Source organism: Puma concolor, chromosome E1 (assembly GCF_028749965.1).
Source record: "Puma concolor isolate L17-30 chromosome E1, mPumCon1.1.hap2, whole genome shotgun sequence".
In the NCBI taxonomy this organism is placed as follows: Eukaryota; Metazoa; Chordata; class Mammalia; order Carnivora; family Felidae; genus Puma; species Puma concolor.
Genome location: NC_141680.1, coordinates 50,679,457 through 50,702,484, shown reverse-complemented (window position 1 = coordinate 50,702,484; position 23,028 = coordinate 50,679,457). Strand labels below are relative to the sequence as shown.

The 23,028-nt window shown below is 47.3% G+C and overlaps 1 protein-coding gene across 5 annotated transcripts in view; it reads left to right on the top strand.

Moving 5' to 3' along the window:
• Nucleotides 1-23,028, top strand: part of PRKCA (protein kinase C alpha) — a 402,962-nt gene that overhangs the window by 316,144 nt on the left and 63,790 nt on the right. For 3 of the 5 annotated variants that reach the window (XR_015244249.1, XM_086687809.1, XM_086687810.1), the window contains one exon: nucleotides 12,826-12,849. The exons of the other annotated variants lie outside the window; for them this stretch is intronic. Coding sequence is in view for 2 of the 3 variants with exons in the window: in XM_086687809.1 (XP_086543935.1) it covers nucleotides 12,826-12,849 (24 nt within the window). In the remaining variant the exon portion in view is untranslated. The remainder of the gene's footprint in view (nucleotides 1-12,825; nucleotides 12,850-23,028) is intronic. 5 annotated transcript variants of the gene reach the window in all.

Here is a 23,028-nt window from a genome sequence, read left to right as displayed (position 1 = left end):
TCACTTTCCAGACACCTCCGCTCTTAACGAACGTTCTTTTCTCTAAGCACCTGCCTTACTTTCCAGGTCACAGCTTTTAATCTTTTCTGTTTCCTCTCATCACCTGCACTTTGGCTGTTTGAGGCATTCGTACAGTAACCATACCAGTCTGTGTAACTGGTTCATTTCTTTTTGAATCTTTCTCTTCTTCAGGCTAATTAGGATTCCCGGAAATTCCCGTACCCTGAAGAAACACACACACACACACACACACACACACACACACACACACACACAGAGGTGTACAGATACTTGAACGGTTACTGAAAATACTGACACTAATGAGGTGCAGATGGTTTTGTTTTCCTCCCTCCGTCGTTCCCTTCTCTCAAGTAAAAGTTTGCGCTAAAGAAACACGTAGGTCATACGGAGGTAGAATGAATTCCTAGGGACATAAAAATGTTCAGAGTGCTTCTGTTACGCTGGTACTTGGTTGAAGTGGATGCTGATGGCAAATGCTTAAGGTCAGGGCTGAGCCCGGATGCCCTCAGAAGGATGAGGGAGTCACACATGGTATAAGTCAATGGCAAGGAACAGCAGTCCGTGGCACGGGACAGCAGGCTTCAGGACTGGTGACAGACAGTAGGGTGTGGACTGGGTCTAAAGGTGGCCGCTGTTACTCAGCACCCGTTGACTGCTGCCACACACAAATGAGGGACCTTCTGGCCACCAGACCTTCTGGTTCTTCAAGAGAAGCCAAGAATCCAGATGGTTTGATACGACATCTTCTAACTTCTTTTAGTATTGGCAGCTCATTAAAACTCAGCTTGGTGTAGGTCAAACACACATCTATTGGTGTAAACACAGGTAAAATTCAGCCAGTGGAAATCAGCTTGTAATCTCTGCTCCTAAAAAATATAGGGGGACCTATATATACACACACACATATATATATTTATTTTTATTTATAAATATATAATTAATTTATAACATATGTTTATGTTTATTTATAATGAAGTTCTTTGCGAAGGGGCCTTGTAATACGTAGAGGCATTCAAGTGCAGAGATGGGTAAGGCTTGGGGTAGCTTCCAGCACCTATGCCAGGCATAGCTGTTTTTCTATTTATTTTTTCCTTCACTTGCTGCATCAAGTACTCCCACCTTCACTCCGCCCCTCCCCTCCCCCGAGCGGAGGACAGGAGCCCCATCCCCAGCATCACACCGCCTCTGTGAGGGCTGAGTCCTTCCAGAGACTTCTGGGCCGCCGAGTGCGGGCACTACTCCTACGTCTCAGGCAGGGAAGGAGCCGAAAAGCTGAACGGAGCCTTGCTGACGTTCAAGCCATAGGTGTAGATCATCAGCAATCAACGGGTCAGGATCTGCTGGTATGGGATGCAGTTGAGGGCAGAACAGTACTGAGGCATCATGATGGCGTCTCTCTTGGAAATACCCAAGACTTGGCTTTACTGACGGGGAAATATTGACCCACTTTTTATGCTTCATTTCCTTGGCTTCCTGGCGAGTAACCTTCCTGTTTTTCTGGGCAGTGAGTGTAGCTTTTTATAAAGGTCAGAGTTCCAGACTCAAAAATCACAAGGGGCCGGGTGTGAGGGCTCGAGGCCAGAATTGCACTTCTCTCTAGAAGCCGGTTAGAGGCCACTTGTGTCATGCCGGTCACTCTTCTCCCTCCCGGCAGTGCACTTTGCACCGGAGTTCTGCGAGCCCAAGGCCAAGTGCAACAGAGGGCCAGAGCCTCTGCCGTCCAGCTTACAGACTTCTGTGCCCAGAGCACCCACGTGAGCTGCGTTCTGGCTGCTTCTTTAAACATCTCTCAGCTTCCTTAGACTTAACTGGAACTGCATGAGCTCGTTTTACTGAGAGTTGCAGGCGACCAGGCAGTAAAGCCACTCAATAGCGGTGTCAAGAAGATGCTGAGAATTTTATGACAACTGTTGTGTTGTATTTTTAAGATACTTCTAGTTTATAAAATTATATAAAATTATATAATTATAACAAAATATTATATTTGTTTTTGAGAGAGAAGAGAGACAGAGCACGAGCCAGGGGGGAGGGGCAGAGAGAGAGGGAGACACAGGATCCGAAGCAGGCTTCAGGCTCCGAGCCGTCAGCGCAGAGCCCGACGCGGGGCTCGAACTCACGAACCGCGAGATCATGACCTCAACCGAAGTCGGACCCTCAACCAACTGTTGTGTTGTATTTTAAAAACAATATCCAGATCTGATTTCAGACAGGAGTTACCGTGTAACGGTGTTCTGTTGAGGTCTGTCAGTGTGAAACTGGCATTATTTCCCCCGGATCCAGCTGTTGGGAAGCCGCGTGCCAAGGCAGAAGGGCCGTGTCCACATTTGAGCAGTTCTAGGTGCCAGCCAGCATTCCCAAGCGGGGTGCCACCTGCACCAAGTGCAATTTGGGGAACTTCCTCTAATGCCCACCCCACTTCCTCCCTCTCCACCCCCAGCCATGGTATGACTGCTTCCTGGCGTCTGCACACTCCCTTCTTTGTACGTGTCTCTCCACGTACTTGCCATCCTGACTGGCTTTCCAGCATCTGAATCCTTTTCTCCTCCACCCGCTCTTTCAGAGATCCGAGATACTTTGCCACCCTCTGGTAACAGTATGATTCAGCTGAAATGTTTAATTTGAAGTTCAGTGGTGAATCATGACTGGGGAAAAGACAGTATGATGACTAATCCTTTCAGGAATCGGCAGGACTCGGTGGCATTGTGTACCATCTAGTCCGCAGGGTGATTCTTTCCATGACCAGCTCTGTTTTCTGGAAAGAGTTAACTAAGTGTGGTTTTCAAATCCTCTTCCAAAAACCAAAAGCCATCCAATCTGATGGAGGAAAAACCCAAACAAATGAGCATTTACAGTTCTACCACCGCATTAGTATTTATCCAATAACGTGGGGGGAAATGTTTTTAATGTATCGCTGATTCTAGAATTCTGGCAAACAGAATGATCAGTGGGGAGAGCTTTTAGGAGCCAAAGAAATCCCAAGATGGTTGGAAATGACCTGATTCTGTAACACATTGTCCCCCTCAAGCACTTTATCTGCCCGAAAGTCAAAACAAGCCAGAACCTTGGCCCCAGTGTTTATGGAAAGTATATCTGTGGGTCTTTAAGCTGATCTATGTTTGTCTTCAAATAAAGTACACATAGTTCCTGATTCACAAACACAAGTTATATATCTGTTCGTTTGTTCAATAATAAGTTTCCAGCAATGAGTAGAACAAACAGTGCCTCCTGTCTGTGGGGCTTATCTCCGTACCTTTGGGCCCTGTGTCAGGTTTTGGGAATAAAGCAGGGAGCCTATAGAGAAATAAGCGTATTAGAACCCCCTGTGCTGCTCAGGGATTCTCCAGGACCTCCTCTCACTATAGAGCGGATCCAGGATTATGGTTCCTTCCTCCCGCTTCTGGGTCCCCACTCCCTGCGATGAGGCTCAAGGCCAGCGTTGGAGAGAGGGTCTGCCTTCCCTTACGGGTGGTCCAGAGGCTGGCTTAGCCCTCGCTCAGCAGACTTCCTGCAAAGGGTCGCTGTAAATATTTTAGGCTTTGCGGGCCTCAGGGTCTCTGTCTCAAGCACTGTACTCTGCCTTTGTGCCACGAAAGCAGCCACAGAAAGGATGTCACCAAAGGGCATGGTTGTGTTCTATTAAAACACTCTTTGTAAAAACAGGTGACAGACCAGATCTGGTCCATGAGCCATCGTTTGCTAACCCCTGGACTCTGTGTTAGAATCAAATCCTGGTTCTGCCCGTTATTAACCATGTGACTTCCCTGGGTGTGCCCTTCAGTGTAAATGAGAATAATAATAGTATTTTATTATACGAATATTATACTAATTATACTAATTTTATTATACTAATTTTATGATAAATTATACTAATTTTATTATAATAATAGTACTTGTTTTAAAGATCAAATTAGGTTGTCATTAGAAACGTCCTAAAAGCATACTTTTTATACAAGTGTTTTAGCATCATCCCTCAACATGTGTCATTGCAGAAAGTAGGTTAGGGAGGGTGCTTTTTTTTTTTATTTTTTAACTTCTGGAGCGTCCCTAAAAAAAAAAAAAATTAATTTTGATATTGAAATTGTGTTCTAAATGGTTGGCAAGACCTGTGCTCCAGCCATATTATGAAGTAGGGACATATTGATGAGAACTTTACCACCGTTTATAACGTCAGTTCTATGGGGAAAAGAACGTCTTCATTTACATTTTGATGGATTTCCAGAACATGATGTGTGTGTAAATTGGGAACTTTGTGTTAACTATAGGTCAGGTGATCTCTGGACGAAACGGGGTTTCAGGGGAGTTGTCGGGGGAGTAGGTGGAGTCTGACGCTGAGGGGTCTGTGTGCACTGACATTTCTCAGTACGATAATTTGGTATCGGGCCCTGAGCCAAGACTCAAAAGGGCACATTTGAAAGATGTTTGACACGAACCACCCCTCGTCGGAACCCAAGCTTCATCCTAAGCGCAGCAGCAGCCAACTGTTCATCCCGATAAAGACAGAAATGGCACAGTTGGTTTATTAGTGATTGCGCTCGCATGCAGAGTCCAGCGTTTCTGTCGCTGTCACGTTGCTGTTTTGATCTTTTACAAAATCTGGGATTTGACTCATTCTCCTCTTGAGCCGTGCCTAGGGAGTTCTGCGCGGCATTCAGCTTCCCACCTGGAAGGAGAGTAACTTCTGGCCACATCTTTTCATTTTAAAACCTTTCCAGGGGACTTTCTTGTCCTCGGTCCGTCTCCGTGGTCATTAGTGAGCTTGAGCATTTTTGTGCTGTGTTTATTAGACTCGTTGACTCTTCTCCTGAGCCCTTTGGGCCACATCTGCCTCCAGCGTTGAGGTTGTCCTAGAATCAAGAACCAGGGAGAACGTCTGGGGGAGGAGAAAAGGAGACGTGTGCTGTGCAACCACTCTCCGGCCCTTCCTCTGAAGCCGGCCGCCTGTGGCCCGGGTCTTATCCCCGCCCCACATCCCCATCTCTGATGCAGAGCCTGCCCGCCAAGGCTTGGCCCCTCGCCCTTGGGGCGGTTTCTTTCTAACCAAGACCTTCTTCCCTAGTCTTGGCTCCTCATAGAGAAATGAAGCAGTAAGGCTGATGGCCCGAGCCCTGGACCCGGCCCCCCCGGGCCAACAGCACCTGAGCACAGGCTCAGGCGATGGAAACCACTCCCTGCTTCTTCCCATTTCATAGTTCAGTATTTAACAGAATAAAAGCCGACTTCCATTTTGCTCCAGGACCACAGCTACTACCTCTAATTTGTATTTTGAGGACTTGCCACTACAGATGGACGTGAACTCATTTTTACCAGTGGGGTCGCTTGTCTCTCCCACATCGTGTTTACAGTTACTGCAGATTTCTGCTGTAAAAAAAAAAAGTCCAGCAGCTTTCCTTAAAGGAGACTGCACCGTTCTCTCCTGGCCCGATTGTCGAGGCATTTTGCTGTTCTCACCATTTTGTTCCAGATAATTAAAGTAGAACAAGATGAGAAGCTCGAAGCACCTCGTTCTGTACTTGCCATCCACTGCTGGAGTAGGAACTCCAGGGAAAGTTCAAATCTAATAGGAAAAAACGAAAGTTAAAAAGCAAAACAGACACATTCATAGCAGAATTAAGATGGTTAAGAAGCAATGCACTTTGGGCTTTGTCTGCCGTGGAGTATTTCTGTTGTCAGAAAATAATGGAAAGCAGTGTCCCATTAGAGAGCTGGCGAATGATCCAGCACAGATAGCCCTCTGGAGCGTCAGGATTCAAGAGGACAAGCCGAATGTATTGAACTTGCCGTGTCGCCTGAAATGCGGGTGCGCTCTCCCTAGAGAAACACTTGCAGAGTTCTCTGAAGAGAAATTCATGACCAAGTGTGAAGTACGGCAGTGGCTCTTGGGGCGAGGTCTTGACTACCAGCTGCCATCCTGTCCCCTCCTGGGAGCAGCAGGTGGGATGCTGATGGGGACAGAGATGGCAACAGCAGTGAGCCCAGAGAGTGACCGCTAAGCTCCAGGCAGTTTCTGTGCTGAGCCCTAAGACCACTTGCCTTTTTGAGAGGGGGTCCTGCACTGAGGTGGGAGCCTCAGCCCGGGAGTTATGCTGCTGGGGTTCAAATCCTGGCTTGTCTACATCCCGGTCGCATGAACTTGGGCCAGTTACTCTGCGTTTCAGCATGGTGTTCTAGAAGGAGGATACAATGTGGAATAGTCATGGCTCCACATCCTCACTGTACTGCTTCCTAGCAGTAACCTTGAATAAGATGCTTGAATTCTCCGATCTTTAATCTGTGAAATGGAGGCAGTAATAGTACCTACTGCATAGCATTGCTGTGGCGATCCATTCAGCTCATTTGTGTAAGTTGCTTAGCCTAGTCCCGGGCATTTAGTAAGCGCTCAATAAATGTTAGCTAGGACTTTTTTTTTTCTTTTTTTTGCGTTCGTTATGGCTGATTATATAAAAGAGACTCAGGTTTGTTTTTTTTACTTACATTTATGAAAACTTACAAACTCTGACACTATACTTGTATGTGCAAAGAGGTGCTACAGAGAGGCAAGAGCATTTGAGAAGTTTTGTCAAGGAGTCATTCCTGAGAACCAGTAGACTGATTGTCCCCACATTCACTGCTTTCTAGAGCCTGAAACTTAACTCCAGTTCTCTCGTGATACCCTCAGCGGCAGGCTTCCCAACCCGTCGCTGCTTTGGCTCAGTTTCCCATGGGCGTGGCTCACAGGCAGCATTTCAGGGTTGTTTGAACTTGAATGCTTCCCCGATTGGCAGCTTGGCCAATGCCACCCTCGGCCTGACCCCTGTCCGTGCATCCTCTGTGCTCTGCCCAGGACCTCACATTGCCACCCTTAGAATAACTCTCATTCTCCCCAATTACAGACCGTCACCTCACTCCTCATCTGTACAGCCTTTATCTTCAGGTGGTCAAGGAACACGAGACATTCTTCTACCCATGGAATCAGGTCAGCCCATAGGAACCAAGCTTATTCATCTCTGCCGGTTTGAACGCATCGTCAGCTAGATAATCACATAACCCCGGGGCGCCTGGGTGGCTCAGTCAGTTAAGCGTCCGGCTCTTGATCTCAGCTCAGGTCATGATCTCGCGGTTCATGGGGCCGGGCTGTGTGCTGACCGTGCGGAGCCTGCTTGAGATTCTCTCTCCCCCTCAGTCTGCCCCTTCCGTTGCTCACGCTCTCTCTCTCTCTCTCTGAAAATAAATTCCCCCTCAGTCTGCCCCTCCCCTTGCTCATGCTTTCTTTCCCTCTCTCTCTCTCTCTCTCTCTCTCTCAAAATAAATAAACATTTTTTAGAAATTTAAAAATAACAATCACAGAATCTTAAATTTCAAGGAGTAAATAGCTGCATTTTCCCATACCTTGAAAATCCTCTAGGGCCATGCTGATTAATTCAGCAGCCACCGGCCATATGTGTCCATCAAGCACTGAAAATACGGCCAGTCTGAGGTGAGATGTGCTCTGTGTATGAAGTACACATTGGATTTCAAGGACTCTGGAAAAAGAAGAGAGTATAAAATACCTCAATAATAAGCAATATATTGATTGTATGCTGAAATAATATCTTGGGTATATTGGGTTAACTATATAATTAACAAATCTGCTATTTTATTATATACTTTTATTTTTAGTATTAAACATATTATTGAAATTAGTTGGGTTAGTTGGTTAGTTGCTTTAGTTGGTTAAATTAGTTGGTTTAGTTGGTTAGTTGCTTTAGTTGGTTAAATTTTTAATGAGGAGGTGACTAGGAAACTTAAATTTACATATGTAGCTCACCTGGTATTTCTGTTAGGGCTAGTCTAGAACATTCCTCTCAATAAAGAACAGTTTGTTATGGGTGGGGACTAAAATGCAAAACCAGTGACTTTCTAATGTATTTTTCCTGGGCTTATAAATCATCACTATCCAAAAGAACCAGATTTCAAAAAGTAGATTCTCTCAAGATGCAGGGCATGTTGCTGGGCCCAGATAAGTTTTGTTTGCTGTTTTTTGGTTTGGGGTTTGTTTGTTTGTTTGATTGGCATGGCCAAGTAATTAGTAGAAAGAAGGATGTAACAAAGCTGAGGTGATATTTGAGTTACCGAGTAATTTGATGATATACGTTTCTAATAGTAGATGCAGAAGTCAGCGAAATCTATGGAGAATCTCCGGTCAGTTGGAAAGCTGTAAGCAGAGTTCTAATCTGGCTCTCTCTTCTAGTCACAAAGATGCTTTACCTCCTGGACTTTACTAAAAGTGTTACCTAAGGGCTCTGAACCTGTGAGCCACATTAATTTTAACATATTTTGGAAACAAGGTGACACTCAACTTTCCATGGCTGAAATGTTTTATTTGGAGTGTTTTGTTTGAATAGGTTCTGCAAAATGTCCATTGGTCAGAATCTAAAGCAGGATTAGCAGCGGCTTCGCTGATGTCTGTGCCTTCACAGTTTTTGTGACCATGCAGAAGCATATCAGGATCTCAAGCAGAAGCAGACAACGTAAAATTGACAAGCATGCTCCATTAGAGTGGGGTTAGTGATAGAGGTCCAGAATCTACTAGAAAGAAGTGTCCCCCCTGAAGACGCTACAAATTGCCCTAAGATCACACATTGTATCTCCTTTTATTTATTCCGGAGAAACATTTCGAGATTATCCCTGTTACTGATTAACAAATTAATATGATCCGCTTACTGTGAAAGTATTTAAATCAACACAGATGAGTCTCCGTTGCCAGGTTATATGCGGATAGAGCAAGCAAGCATTTTCCTGTTTACTGTTGCTGAAATTGGATTTTCCGAAAGCCTCCATTGTCTTTGAAGACTTTATCTAATTCAGGATGTTCTTCTGTGGATGAGAAAAAAGGAAATAGTTCATTGGAGACCCTCAGATAAATTGTAGCTATTTGCTGATTTGATCGGGCCTGCTACTGTTACTATGGAAACCTGAGTACTTTCCAGTGACCTTTTGGACACAAAACAGAAAATCTATGTGCCCCAATATAGATTCTGCTTTTTTTTTTTTTTAATTTTGGTCCTTAAATAGCTTAATTAACTAATTTCTGAACTGTGCAACGTTAAGGGGGAAAAGTCTATAAAATGCACATCAGTTGAAGGATATTTTAATCTTTGTAGTTCAGCTCTGTCTTAGAAACAAACCTTAAACTGTAATGAGGCAGGGTTTAGTGTTGGAAATCATTTTCGCGCATTCATTAGATCATTGTCAACAGAGGGTAATGCTACCGCTCAACTTAGCAGACTCCAAGAAAGCTTCCAAAAGCAACTGCAGAGAATTTGTGATTAGTCTGTAAGGGAGGGCGAATGCATTTCTATCATAGCATTGGCAGCATGCTTTCAGCTTAATTTCTCTTACGGAAATGACTTTGCTGGGAAACCAGAAAAAGATTGTACATTCCAGTTGTCTGTTCCACCCTAACGGATTCCTGAAATGACCCAAAAAGCCTTGTGTTTGTAGCTATGGGATTGGCCTTATGGATGGATGTTGCTAGCTCAGTAAACAGGGCAAGCCTAATACGAAACGTTAGAGGCAGCTCTCCACGTGAAACCAGGCCCCGGTACCCACAGGAGATTAGCAGGGCAGGAACTGGAAGGTAGGAAGATCAAGCCAGCGTCTTTTGGCACTAACACAGACACGGGGCACGAACGTGGGGCCCCCAAGCACTGACCCGGGTCCCTATGGTTTTAGCCTAAGCACCAAAGAAGAAGTTAAGGCCCCTTAAAAGAGGAAAGCCTAGAATAAGCGTGACCCCATACATAATGCTATTCGCTGTTTTTCCCGAGGAACAAGCCCTACGAAGAATTAGAATTGGGGACCTAGGGAGGTCAGTCCCAAGGATTCTGAACTCCCTGGGTAATCCTGAAAAAGAAAGCGGTGACCACTCTGGTGCTCCCCAGATCCCCACGGCTCCAAGTGTGGTACGGGGACCAGCGGCATCCGGGAGCTTGTTAAAAGCACAGAGGCTCAGGTCCCATCCTGGACTCTTAACTGAGTCAGAATCTGATTTTCACAAGATCACCAGGTCGTTCCTATCCCCTTTAAGATTTGAAAAATGCCATTTGGAGAGGATGTGACCTGTTGATGAGTGAGTGAACAAGCTTATGTTCTCCACTGGCTGTGGAGGTGATGAGGCCAGACTCCATTAAACCCAGCATCCTAATTAAGTGGGACAGGCATCGCACCCACCCACCCGCTGGGGTCTGGCCCATGCATGGTTTTAATATTTTAAATGATTTTTTAAGCTTAAGATTCGCAACACCTGAAAACTAGGTGGAATTCATATTTCAGTGTCCACAGAGTCTGTTAACACAACCACGTTCATTCCTTCGTTGGCAGCGGCTGCTTTCATGCTGCAAGGCCAGGGCTGTGGCCCTGCAGTAGACGTTGAAGGGTCTACAAAGCCTAAAACACATGCTGCCTGGTCCTTTACAGAAAACGTTGGTAATGCAGTAAGAGAATATTACAAGTGGCAGAGGTGTTCAAAATTATCTTTTTTGATGAGAAAACAAAAGCACAGAAGGGACTTCGCCGAGCTGGTCTTTAGCAGGACCCAGAGCCCCTGACTCTTCTCCGTCGCCCTCCCTGTGACACCACGCTCCCACCCCCTTCACGCACATGCCCTGCTCTCACACGCACCTTGGAACTGGCTTTCCCTTGAAAAGACCCTCTCTTCCCCTCCCCTCCATCTCAAGCTTTCCAAAGCCTACCCTCATTTACATAAGTCTCAAGCCTTTCCAACCCATCTGAGGTTTCCTTGTGCTGGAGTCACCTGTAAGACTTGTCACCTTCAGGTCTCCAGAGCGAGAGCCTCAAGCCCTGCTTGCAAATGCTTCATAATCTAAACGTCAGGAGCCATTCGGCTTTTGTTGACAGCCCGGGGGAGGGTGTCTGAGCCCGTGTGTCTAGGGAGCTGATGGAGGCAGGGCCGTGGCTCAGGAGCTCCATGAACTGCGTGTCTGTCGTGGCCGTTATTGACAACCAGGGAGTAGACGTTTAGGCAGCTCTCAGACAGGCACCGTCTCCGCTTTGCCCAGAGGCGTTTTGCTTCCTCATCACCCATCCGACACCCAGGCATCCAGCATGTGTCCCCTCAGAGTGCTTCTGGATGTGTGGAGCGAGAGGGTCTGTGGGAGTCTGGCTGATTCACTTCTTAAGCCTTTCTTCGACTTTTTTTCCCCCGAAAAAAGATTTGGGTTCATTTGTCATGTTCCAAGCGTGAAATGGCTTAGAGGTCTCTCTAGGTCCAGTGGAGTCTCAGAACAACTGCCTAGTGGTTGCTGGAGGACTGTGAGGCTTCCTGTCACAGGATCAAAGTGTGTCTGCTGGGGGGTTTTTGTCTCCTTGCAGAAGGTGACCTATTACAGATGGGATCTGGAGGTAGGACCCTTCTGAAGGCATACTATTCAGGGCATCTTGGCCAATGTGGAGTCCTCTGTACCTCCAGGTATTCAAGCAAAGATCAGGCAACTCTTTCAGAAAGGTGCAGGAGAGATAGAAATGCCCGATTAAATTCCCTCCAAGGTTCTTGGAAACACCACCACCATTTCAATAAGGATGTTTTTGTTGGTATTGTTAGTTTCCTTTAATCTTGATGTGGATTAAGATCTCTGGCCTAAAATAGAGCTTTTGGGATTGGAATAAAATGGTCTATTTTGAGAACAATTATAAATAGATATGTGATTACGGATTTAAAGTGCCCATAATTATAAGATGTAACCGAAGCTAATCTATCCATACCTGCCCAAAGAGGTGTAAAAGTCCTATTTGACCAGCTTCCTATTTTAGTAGACAAAGCCTTCTGGGCACAAAGTGTCATCTGTCTCTGATTGCCCCTCTGTTCATGGATGTGGTGACCCTTTCAGGCTGTGGAATTGAGGTTCAGAAAACCAGCCTCTTTCTCACATTTTCTCCCGGAAGCAGACTCACACTCTGTATGAATTTGTAGGATTAATCTCATGACTCCTCATATAAAGTTTTCTGTTAAAATGGTTTCAGTTTACTTTTCTCACATGAGTACTTGAGAAACTAAAGTTATCCAGTCATGGTGGGCTTTTCTAAAGACAGAAATTGAAAGATGAAAAGAAGTACCAAAACCTCGTTACCAATGGCATTCGGTCAACCAGAACATGGTTAACCAGCCGCCCAGCCTGTTTCACCAGTTAACCTTGGGCTCTTCAAGGTACCGAACAGTCTTCTGAATCATCAAGGGGGGGAAAAAAAAGTTAGTTCTATCAGTGATAGTTTTCATGATAAGTGGGTTTGGCTTGACTCTGATTTAATGAAGAGCGGGGCGACCCTTGTGTTAAATCCTTGGGTCCCTAGCTGTGTGCTACCTCAGACACTTGACAAACCAGAGACCCCATTACTCCATCATATGGATCAGCCAAAGGCAGAAGAAGCGTCCATGACTGTAGTGGAGCCGTCTGACATGATGTCATGCCTGGCCACATAAAAGCCACGAGGAGGAGAGAGACGGGCCTTGGATCCATGTGGTCTGACACAAGTCCTTCCATTCTCTCATACGACAAGAAGGTGTTAGTTCCCACCCCTCCAAGGGCCAAATCAAACCCGCAGCTGCCAGGGACCCAGAGCAGTGCCCGCCTGAAGGTTCTCCTCCTTCTGTCCTGGACCCTCACGCCACGTCCTGGGCTGTCTCTGCCCCACGCGCTCTGTGTGCGTTGTACGTGGAGCCTACGGAGTCTTGTACTCAGTCTTTATTTTTCTCGTGCTAATTGTTGTCCTGTGTGTGTAGCGTTTCCCCTACTAACCTAGCAGTTTTTCTTCTTCTCCTGTCTCTTACAGGGATGTTATGTCCGCTTCTTGAAGGTAGTTCTCCCTCCACTCGGTCCTTTTCCACCTTCCCTTCCACAAAAACATCCGCCCTGGTTTTTGTGGCTGCGAAGCCTGAGCCCCCGGCCATGCTCTCCACTCTTAAGGATGCACTGTATGTTCTGGTGGCTTGAACCTTATGCTTACTTGTGTCCTAGCTCGTATGCTCCCGTCCCGATGGCCACGGCCCTCCAGTGAGGAAAAACGTTCCTCGCACATCGCCCAGAGTGTATACGAGCCCTCCCCACTCTTCAGATTAGGTTCATTTAAGATTATACCAAGGAAATCTTGAAACCTCCTCTCCGTGATTAAAGATAAATTCCCGTCTGTAAAATTTAAAAAGCATCAAATGAACAGAAAGAGTGCATCTTTAAATTGACAGCACATCTCCCTTTTCCTTCTGTTAGTATATATTTCCAAGCACATGTTAAGACTCATTTGCAATTTTCTGTAGACCCACATCTACATAAGCATGCAAGCAATATGGTGTACTTACACTACATGTGCGTGTTTATATATGGAAGATGTAGTGTAATATATCATGGGCTGAAATCATCAGATTTTTCTGATGTTCTGAATGCCTGGCTTAATACTACTCACTATAATTTCGTTTCTTTTTTTCATTTTTTTCATTTTTTTTTTCCAACTCCGTGGTCATGACCTAATCAACCATTCTCTCCCCAAACTATCAAATGGAACTTTGCAACTTGCATGTAAATGATTTCAGAAATCTTGTCTGTAATCATTTCTGACAACACCACTCTCTTTTGGGGAGCTGGTTAGAGCCGGGTACCAGCTGTGTTTTCAACGTATTGCCTTTGTTAATAATTGAAATCCACTCTGGACTGTTCCAGCATATCCGTATTGGAACCACCTGGAAAATCTAAACATTCAAATGCTTGGGTGAAAAATTCGCAAGGGAGAAATCCCACACCCGATCCTAAGCTAGAATCAACATATAATTCTCCTTTTTAAAACACTGTACTAAAGAAAACCTCTAATAAGTCATGTTTTTCAAGTTTCTCTCTGTAGAGCCTGTATCTGGACACTAGAGATGTGTCCCCTGGGGGGCCATAAGAGATTAGTGACCCAGAGTTATTGAAAATCGGGACAGAAAACATATTCTTTGAGGTTTAATGAGTCTTACACAATGTGGTGACTATCGTGTGTGAAAGCTCGCATCTGCCAAGATTCGTCGCTCTTGTCGCTGCCCTCCTGTTTGCCTTTTAAAACGTTTAAAATGCTGTCACACAATGCCGTGTGTTCACGTTGGAGAAACATCTTTAGAAGTTGGCCACGCCTGAACACGCCGAGCCACCCAGTGATTTCCTCTCCCAGAGTGAAAACCTCCTGCCTACATCCTCAGAGTGAGCCAACACCTCTTGATCATTCCAGGACGTGGAGACAGTTCCTACGTAGAAACAGACAAATCACCTGTCATCTTATGACCTGTTACTTCAAAGGACACCTTACCCTGATGAAGTGAATTCACACTTGGGGACTCAGAGTCAGGTCCTTCCTGTGACCCAGGTGTCTCTTGCCTATGTGACGTGATGCTCTTTGTTATTAGTTTGGAGACTATGTTGTTCTACGGAGAAATACATATGACGGGGCTGTATTTCACAACGTGCAGGAAAAGCCAGGTGCCGGTGCAAAACTCAGATGTGGCTGAAAGGGAAATGAGAGGACAAAGAAGGAAAATTAGGGGGAAGCCTTCACTTCTCTGGATCTCCCTCCTGGCGGGTAAACCATGGCTCCTTCGCAGTGAGTGGCTGTCCCCATCTTCAGAAGGACTGCCATCCCCAGCCTCCACCTGCTGGGCAGCACGGCTCCCACCATATCACTGCAGGGAAGCAGGAGTGTAGTGGTTAAGCTCCGGGCTACCTGGGGGTTCAAATCCCAGCTCCGCCGCCTTGGGCCACTTAGCTTATCTCTCTTGCCTCAGTTTCTCCATCTCTAAAACGGGGATGATAAAAGCACCGGTCTCCTAGGACTGTTGGGAGGACTGAATGAGGAAATCTAAAAAATGGTGAGAACGGCGTTGCCACTGCTGCTACCCTAAGCATCCCCCCTCTTCCCAGCCCCAGGTGTTCCAAACCAGAGGTCTTCCCAGACGGAAGGAAGCATGGCTGTTTTCTGAGAAGCCATCACCAAGCTAAAACGAACCCTTTGTCGTGTTCTCTGAACCACCCACGGGCCCCGAGTGGGGAGACCCGGCTGTGCACTAGAGGCTAGCACCCCCCCCCCGGCCCCCCACACGCAGCAACCGAGTGAGACCGTCCTGAGTTCACTGAAGAGCGGTGTCGGGAGGTGTCGGCAGTGCCTCTTACCCCACGTGCTTTACATCCACGCACACGTCTTGTTTCCTGTGCCTTTTGTTATGGGTCTCAGGACAAGAAGCACAGATCGTGCTATCCGAGAAAGAGAATGTCACCTGCCTGTTGGAAATGTGCCCCGATGCAGGCAGTGAAAACGGGGTGTCATCGCTCACACCTGCTTGCAGGGTGGTATCGCTTGCTTGTGCGTGAACTAATCTTCACCTAGGGGCTCTTTCTGAGAATAGACTTGTCAGTAATCAGCCCACCGCCGGCTCCCCGGGGACCATTCCTCTGTGTGGACACGCCGGGAAGAAGCAGGCAGGCAGGACCCACCACTGTCACCAGCGGCCATGGGTGGGCAGCCAGATTTGCACGGAAACTGGCGGCTGGAGCTGGGAGAAGCAGCCATGGTCTCATTTCTTACTGGGGGTGTCCCTTTTGTAGCCCACATTTCCCTGGGCCCCAGCAGCCTGTAGGTACCGGTGGGATCACAGTAACTGAAAGAATTTGAATTCTACTAGCTCTCCCCAGCTTATGGACTCAAGATCCCCACCCACTTCCAGGCAGGGAACACCCCCCTTCCCACCCCCCCCCAACCCTCCTGTTCTGAGCCACACACACACCCTCCCCAAAGCTCCTCCTCAAAGGCCCTTCCTGCCCTGCAGACCAGCTCTTAGAGCAAACACGCGTGGACTGCTTGGCCACGTCCCCCTAGGACAGTGGGGATCCCCCTCCCCGTGTATGTCCTTTCCTTCATCTCTGCCCCTCTCTGCTTGCTGTGCATGGGAGGAATCTCTCTTCTGGCCTGGCAGCAGCTACTGAACTCTCATTATGCCCCTTTCACTGTAGGAAGTGAGGGTTCCCCACGCAGGAGGAGGTGGGGACGTTCAGTCCATTTTACAGGTGAAGACCGAGGCCTCAGAGAAGTCAACAGTGCCGTAACTGGTATTGCAGTCCACATCTGGTGGACAGGCTCCTCACCTTTTGCATCCCCAAGCTTCCCTGTCAGCCAGTGTCCCCAGGGGGCCCAGAGAACAGCCCAGACAGCGCAGCTGTGGCTAGCCTGGGAAGCAGGTGTCCCACTGAGCTATAATCAGGTCCCTCGTTTTTAAAAACCGGTGCGGTCTTAAAACTCTCAGTGAAGATAGGGTGAAATCAATGGTCACGGAAACGTTGTGCTGAATTTAATTGCAGTCGGCTCCACTTTCAAAATGCTTACTGCTGTCAGAGACATTGTGTGATAAAAAAAAAAAAATGAACAAGCAAACATATCTAGTATTGGGGCAAGGATCATTTTGTTTGTGTTGACTGAGGAGGTGGGGTTGGGCCTCGTTCGCTAGATGCCCAGTCCTGCTCACCCTCTACGGCAGCAGCTGGACAGCGGTGGAGGGAAGTGTCTGGAACTTTCCCTAGGGAGGTGGACTTTATTGCCAGTTATGGCTTGGTTGTGGGTTTTTGGTGTTTTATTTCTTCAGTTGATTTCAGGAGCTGCTATTCTCTGATCATTTAGCTCCAACTGAATTTCCCCAATGGGCTTTTTTATTGAATTCTGCGCTCCTGTGCCTGTCATCATTTCTCATTATTTCCTGGATTGTTCTGTGTTTCTACCTTTAAGAGAAACACAGAGGCTCCCCGGGGCCACTCCCCCGTTCCCTCACAGCCCTCCCTGCCTCCTTTTCCCTGCTTCTTGCAAAGTCTGGGCTCAGAGGAGAAGATTCAAGAATCCTAGGTCTAGAACCGTCGACGTGTTGTTTTCTAGAAATGAAGCATGCCCAGACTCTAAAACACACTTCTGGCATCGGTGCACAGACCACGGGCCTCTCGCAGAGGCCCAGCTCTGACGCTGGAGATTCGAGTCCTCTCCTACAAAGGTCTAACTGGGAAGATATGATCGGTGTCTCATTTGAGCAGTCGTAGGAGTTTTACCTCTGTAGGCCAGACCAGGGAACCTTAGGCCTATTTCTACTAAAAGATCCCAGTCGAAACGCAGTCGCTCCAGAAAAGCAACACCACAAGAGGGCAGTCAAGACTTGCAAATAAAAGACTCCAGGAAAAGTTGCACACCTGAGTTAGGAACTTGTGACTGTATCTCTTTACTCTTGGATGGATGTGAAGATGCATCAGCACCTTAGGTCCCCCGTTGTTCCTCGGTTTTATGGAATGATAAGGTGCCAGGAAAGCCAGGAGTCCAGGCTTCTCTGGGTCTGAGTGACTCCTGGGGTCTGTTCTGACCTGTGTGAGCCCCAGCCCATTCCTATCCACCCCACTTTCTTAGCAGCAGAGAAGTCCCCACTTCTAAGCAGCCTTGCTGACAGTCCGGAAAACCATTTACTTTGATAGCTTCCAGGAGTTCACGTGGCTCCTGACCCCGCCAGAGCTGACTCATAAAGCCAGTGCAGTATTAACCCGAAAGGGGAACATTCCTGGCAGGAGGATTACAGGTTTCTAAGAAGTACCAGGTGCCGAAAATGCTCTATCGGTACCGTGCCACGGCCACATCCACTCCCATCATGCCTTCCCAGAGGCATCAGACAAATGTCTGCCATCACCCCCTGGTGAGAGACCATCTTTTTTTGCAAAGGGTAAAATTTAGGGGAAGTTTTTGGTCCTGGGACCCTCCCTGAAGTCTGGAATCTTAGCGCCTGGGGAGGACTAAGGGCAGCAACCTTCCCAGCATCTGTGTATCGGGTGAGACACGCGGTAATACTCCAGCCCGATAACCGTGCAGCGGTCAGCCTCAGCAGTTAGCAGACTGATCTGGGAAATGGGGGAACACCAGGTTGGCGGAAAAGGAAACAACACAGCAAGACGCTAGGGGCGTGTGATATTCAGTCCACCAAGAAGAACCAAGTGCTCTGTGTTTCCCCACCTTGGGCAGAGCGCTAATAAGTCACGGGCCCCACATTCCTCCTTATGCTAGGCTCGGTTGCCATGACAACAGGCCTGCTGGCTTCCTGTGAATTCATTTCAGCACTGGCAGCAGCCTAAGTGGATGTGTCCATAGAAATGTTTCTTCTTAAGAAAAGGACTTAATGTGGTTTCCCCTAAATTTCTACTCTACCGAATAAGTACTTCACTCACCACGTCGTTTGGCAGCAAAACAACTTGTTCCTGTCCCGGTGAGCACCTCAGGCATCGTGGAAGAGTGAATCATTCAGGTGCATTTGAGGTTCTTAATTGTTGCCATTCCGACGGGCTAGCAAGGAGATACAGACGTTCTGTTTGAATCTCACTACAGGGATATAGGGCAAAGGTTGGCAAAGTACAGCCCAAACAGCCCAGATTCCGGCTGCTGCCTGTTCCTGTAAATGAGATTTCATTGGAACACAGCCTCGCTCATTCATCCATCCGTGTAGCTTTCACGCTACAATGGCAGAATCGGGTTGTTAAAACAGAACAGTTGGCTGGCAAAGCCGAAGTTACTCATTATCCGTCCCTTTACGGAAGACGTTTGCCTACCCTTGATATAGGAGGGTGACCACCGAATTCAGAGATCAGAGCTCAGGGAGGAGAACTGATTTAGACACATCACTTAGCCCACCAGGCCCCAGGTGCCTCGTCCGCAGTCCGTAACATGGGTGTCTCAGGTTAGCTTATCTCCAACTTCCTTCCAAATCCTGAGCGCTGTCACCCTTGTGCCGTTGGTAAAACATTGCATCCCAGATGAGGCAACTCTTAGCACAGGGGGGTGGTTCTCTGCCAGGTGGCATAGGGTCCTGTTTCAAGGACCAGTATAGAGGAAGGCTAGCATCCTTGACGTCTTCCTCCAGTACCACCACGGCTCAGCTCAGTGGCCACAGGTAGTGGCGTTCACTCTCTAGACCCCAGTGCCTTTACCTGCACCAAAGGCAGATCAGACCTTCCCAAGGACACTTCTGCGGCTGACAGTCTCTGGTTCTGAGGAACTCCCCGCAGCTGCCGGCAGAAGAATGAATGACGCTCACCTGTGATTTGCTGTTCACCTGTGACCCCGACTCCAGGAGGAAACTCCGGTCAGCAGGTGTTGACATACCTGTACAGAAGGAATCGCCTGACCCTGTGCCTCCAGGTTGTAGTTTCAGGCTGGCTTACCGAATCTGAAGGCGGTGGGGGGGCTGGGGGGGGGGGAACCAAAAAAAAGGACAAATAGGTATTTCAACCACAAAATTGGACACACGTCCTAAAAGAAACCAAGACCCTGTCTTCAGGAATCAGGTTGCCTTGACTCTCTGGGTTTACTTCCATTCTCTCTGAGACTTCATGGTCAGGTTCAAATGTGTGGCATTGGGCATCAGCTTTTGCAATGTACCTCTTGACCCGGCCATCCCACGTCAGGAATCTATCCTAGGGAGCCCGGAGAGAGATTTGGACTATTTGGACTTCGTGCATAGAGATTTGGACCATAAAGTTGTTCCTCTGGGTGTTACTGAAAACTGAAAATTGGAAACAACATAGCTGTCCAGCAATAGGGGAAGAGCTAAATACACTGAGGTGGAGCCAGAGAGTGGAGTATTACGCAGTCAGTAAAACCATGTGGTGGACGAGTACTTATTACGTAAAGCGTTTACAGCACACGAAGGCGTAAAGCGGGTTGCCAGCGATGTAATTCTGTAGACGTCAAAAGAAGAAAACGTGAAGAGAATTAGAAGAATGCATACCAAAATGTTAACAGTGATGATCTCTGGGCGGTAAAACTATGGCTATTTTAAGGTGTCTTTTTTTGTTTTCACGTACCTGTGCCTGTGAAATTTTCTAAAATGAACCAGTGCTACTATTCTAACAAGAAGCAGCATTGTCATAGAAGTTATTTAAAAAGCAGTAACTCTGCCTCTTAAAAAATATTGTGTTCAAAGTCACCATCTCCCTCAGGGTCCACATCCGTCCGCTTATTGTAAAGGTATTTGAGGAGCACCATGCCCGGCGCTCTCTCAGGCCCTGGGGATCCATCAGTGAGCAGAACAGATAAGGTCCCTTCCAGTGGAGGGAGAAGAAACACATGCTAGGTAGTGAGAGGACCGTGAGGGAATCCACGCCACAGGAAGGAGAGGGTGGGGGGCCGTGTCGAAGCCTCATCGGTAAAGCATCACCTGACAGAGCAGAAAGTACAAAGGCCCTCGGGTGGTAAGCATGCTTGGCATGTTCTAGAAGATGAAAGACCATTTAGCCAGAGAATAGCAAGCATTTTATTTACTCCAACTGTGTTACCCAGGAGACTGTAGCACATCATCTTTAGCCTGTTGCCCGATTACAGAGTAGATGTCATGACTCATGGCTTGTTAGAAACACACCGGCCGTATTGCGTTCATGGGATCATCGAAAATGCCTTCAGATCCTTTGTGTTTTTCTTCTCCCGAAACCGCTCAATCTAACAAACACGGCACTGGGTGCAGGTGAATATGTTATCCTAGGGCTAAGATGCTGGGCACAGATACTTGTGTTTATGGAGCAACACCAAAACACCATCAGTCTTAGATTGTCAGAATTGTTCAGATAAGCCCTGAACACAGGACATTTTTTTTGTAAACAAAAATAAATAAGTAGAAGAAATCCCCATTCTTCATTTGCTCCTACAGTTGGTCATTGTTGGACTGTCTGCCCCTGGAACCTTAGAAGTAGAACCTGCTGTTGTCAGATTCCTCTCTCTGTGCTTTGCAAACATCTTTGATAAAAACAGTCATCAAAACCATGCTTCCTGTTATGCTAAGAGATACAATATTATTGAAGACACGTTCACAAGATCGGTACAAGTGGGCACATTTAAAACAAAACGGAAAGCATTACAGTAGACTTTGGAGGGTTACCCAAGGCTCCATGATTATACAGTGGACCTACCAAGGGACTTGGAATTAGGGTTTCCTCTCTGCTTCCTTACTACAGAAGAACCTTTGGGCTTGGATTCCTACTGAGGATAAGATAGCGCCCCTAGAAGAATTGCTAGCCAGGGTGCTGTTGTATTGGGGGTTGGCAATGTAGGACTCTACACTTTTCCATATCTTAATGTTCTGTCTGTCTTCCCACACACCAAAGCTAGTGTATAATCATTATACAAAATTCACAAATTGCAGACCATCTATGGTCTTGTGTTAAAGCGTTTGGAATTGGCATCACTATAGGTCAGATCATCACATCTCAGCGGCGGCAAATGGCCCAATGTGATAGTAGAGAGCTAACATCTACCACAGTCCAATCCTTCGTGAACTCCTGGTGCCATAGTTTGCCCATATCCACCTCTCAGTTTTCACTTGAAACTCCTCCCCACCCCCACCAGTAACAATCTACACGTGTAGAGCTTCTGACAACACACACGGCCGCTCCTCAGGCACAGGTATTTAACACACACACACACACACACACACTTTGACCCCACCCTGTGAGAATATTCATTTGCGGGACTCAGATTCTCCGTTTGATGTGCTTTACAGAAACTCGCCTAGGAGTCCTTTAAATTGGTGAACCCCTTCAATGGTTGCAGACTGCTAGGACTTTTGGGGAATGTACCCATGGGGTAAAATGAGATGCGTGTCAGTTACTAAGAAATGTTCCCATGGGGGAGAGCACGTCGCCCGTTCTCACACCTGGCGGTCTACATAGCAGCATGAGCCTGGACTTGACCTGCTGATGTGCTAAGAAACCTACAGTCCTGGATTCTGCATTGCTTAATCGTAACCAATAAACCATGCTGCGTTTTAGTCTAATTTAAAAAGAGCATGCTAAAGCTTCAGTAGTTGAAGTCCCTGTATTCTCTTTACAAACACCATGTGTCATCATTTCCGGTCTTACTTCCCCTTTAAAACATTCTGTATCATGTACTAAGTCAGGGTCCTTTCCTGCATGGTCCTAGCCCCTGGGGGTGTTCCAGAAGATGCTCCAGAAATTGGGGAGTAGCTGGAGCTGAGACCCAGTTCCTCTCCTACCTCACCAGGAGGGCACGGGAGCGTGGAAGTCCAAGGGACCTGCTGCAGCCTGCCCACAGGTCCTGAGCCCCTGCAGAGCCTGTCTGCGGCCTTGACACATATCCATAGGTCACGGTGTTTCGGGACCATGAGTCAGCCAGGCAGATCCCTGACCCAGGTGACCCACGGCTGTTCACAGAGGCCTTCAGTCTGTAGTCAGGGAGCAGGTGCAGGCCAGGAGGCTGGGCGAAGGGCCGCGTCTCCTTCCCTGGGGCAAAGGAAAGAAGGTTGTGGTGTGGAGCTCTGTGCTGGGGGCTTTTGCAAAGGATTCTTCATTGCACCTCCAGTGTAGCTCAGGTATACAGGGGTCTTAGCACGGCTGTATTACAGATAAGCAGTCTGATACTCAGGCAGTACAGTCTGCCCAGAGTCACAGCAAAAATGAATAAAGCCAACACTTGATCTCAACTCTTCGCAGTCAGAGTCTGGGGCTCCTCCCAGAATTTGCCATTGATTTTGTATGGTAATTGAAGATTGTGGAAGGTGGAAAGGGTCACAGGGACCCTGAGGGGACTTTGAACTTGGAGGAACATTCCAATGATCTTAGACTAGCACATCTGAAACTTGCACAGGAATCACATGACTGTCTTGTTCAAAATGCATGTTCTGATTCAGTAGGCCTGGAGTGGGGCCCAGGAATCTGCATTTCTGCCAAGCCTTCTGGTTGTGCCAGCGTAGCTGATCCACAAACCACACCCTGAATTACAGGGGCACAGACCACAGTGCCTTTGCACTGCATGTCCTTCAGAGGAGAGACTACTTCGAATCGATCTGGTTTCCCCAGCATCTGACCCCATGTGTGGGGCATGACAGACACACAGATATTTGTGGAATAAATGGTGGAATGTGCTAAATTCACACACCAGGACCCATGAGCCGAATCAAAATGTGTCCTGAGAGAGAAGTCAAGATTTGGGATTTATCAG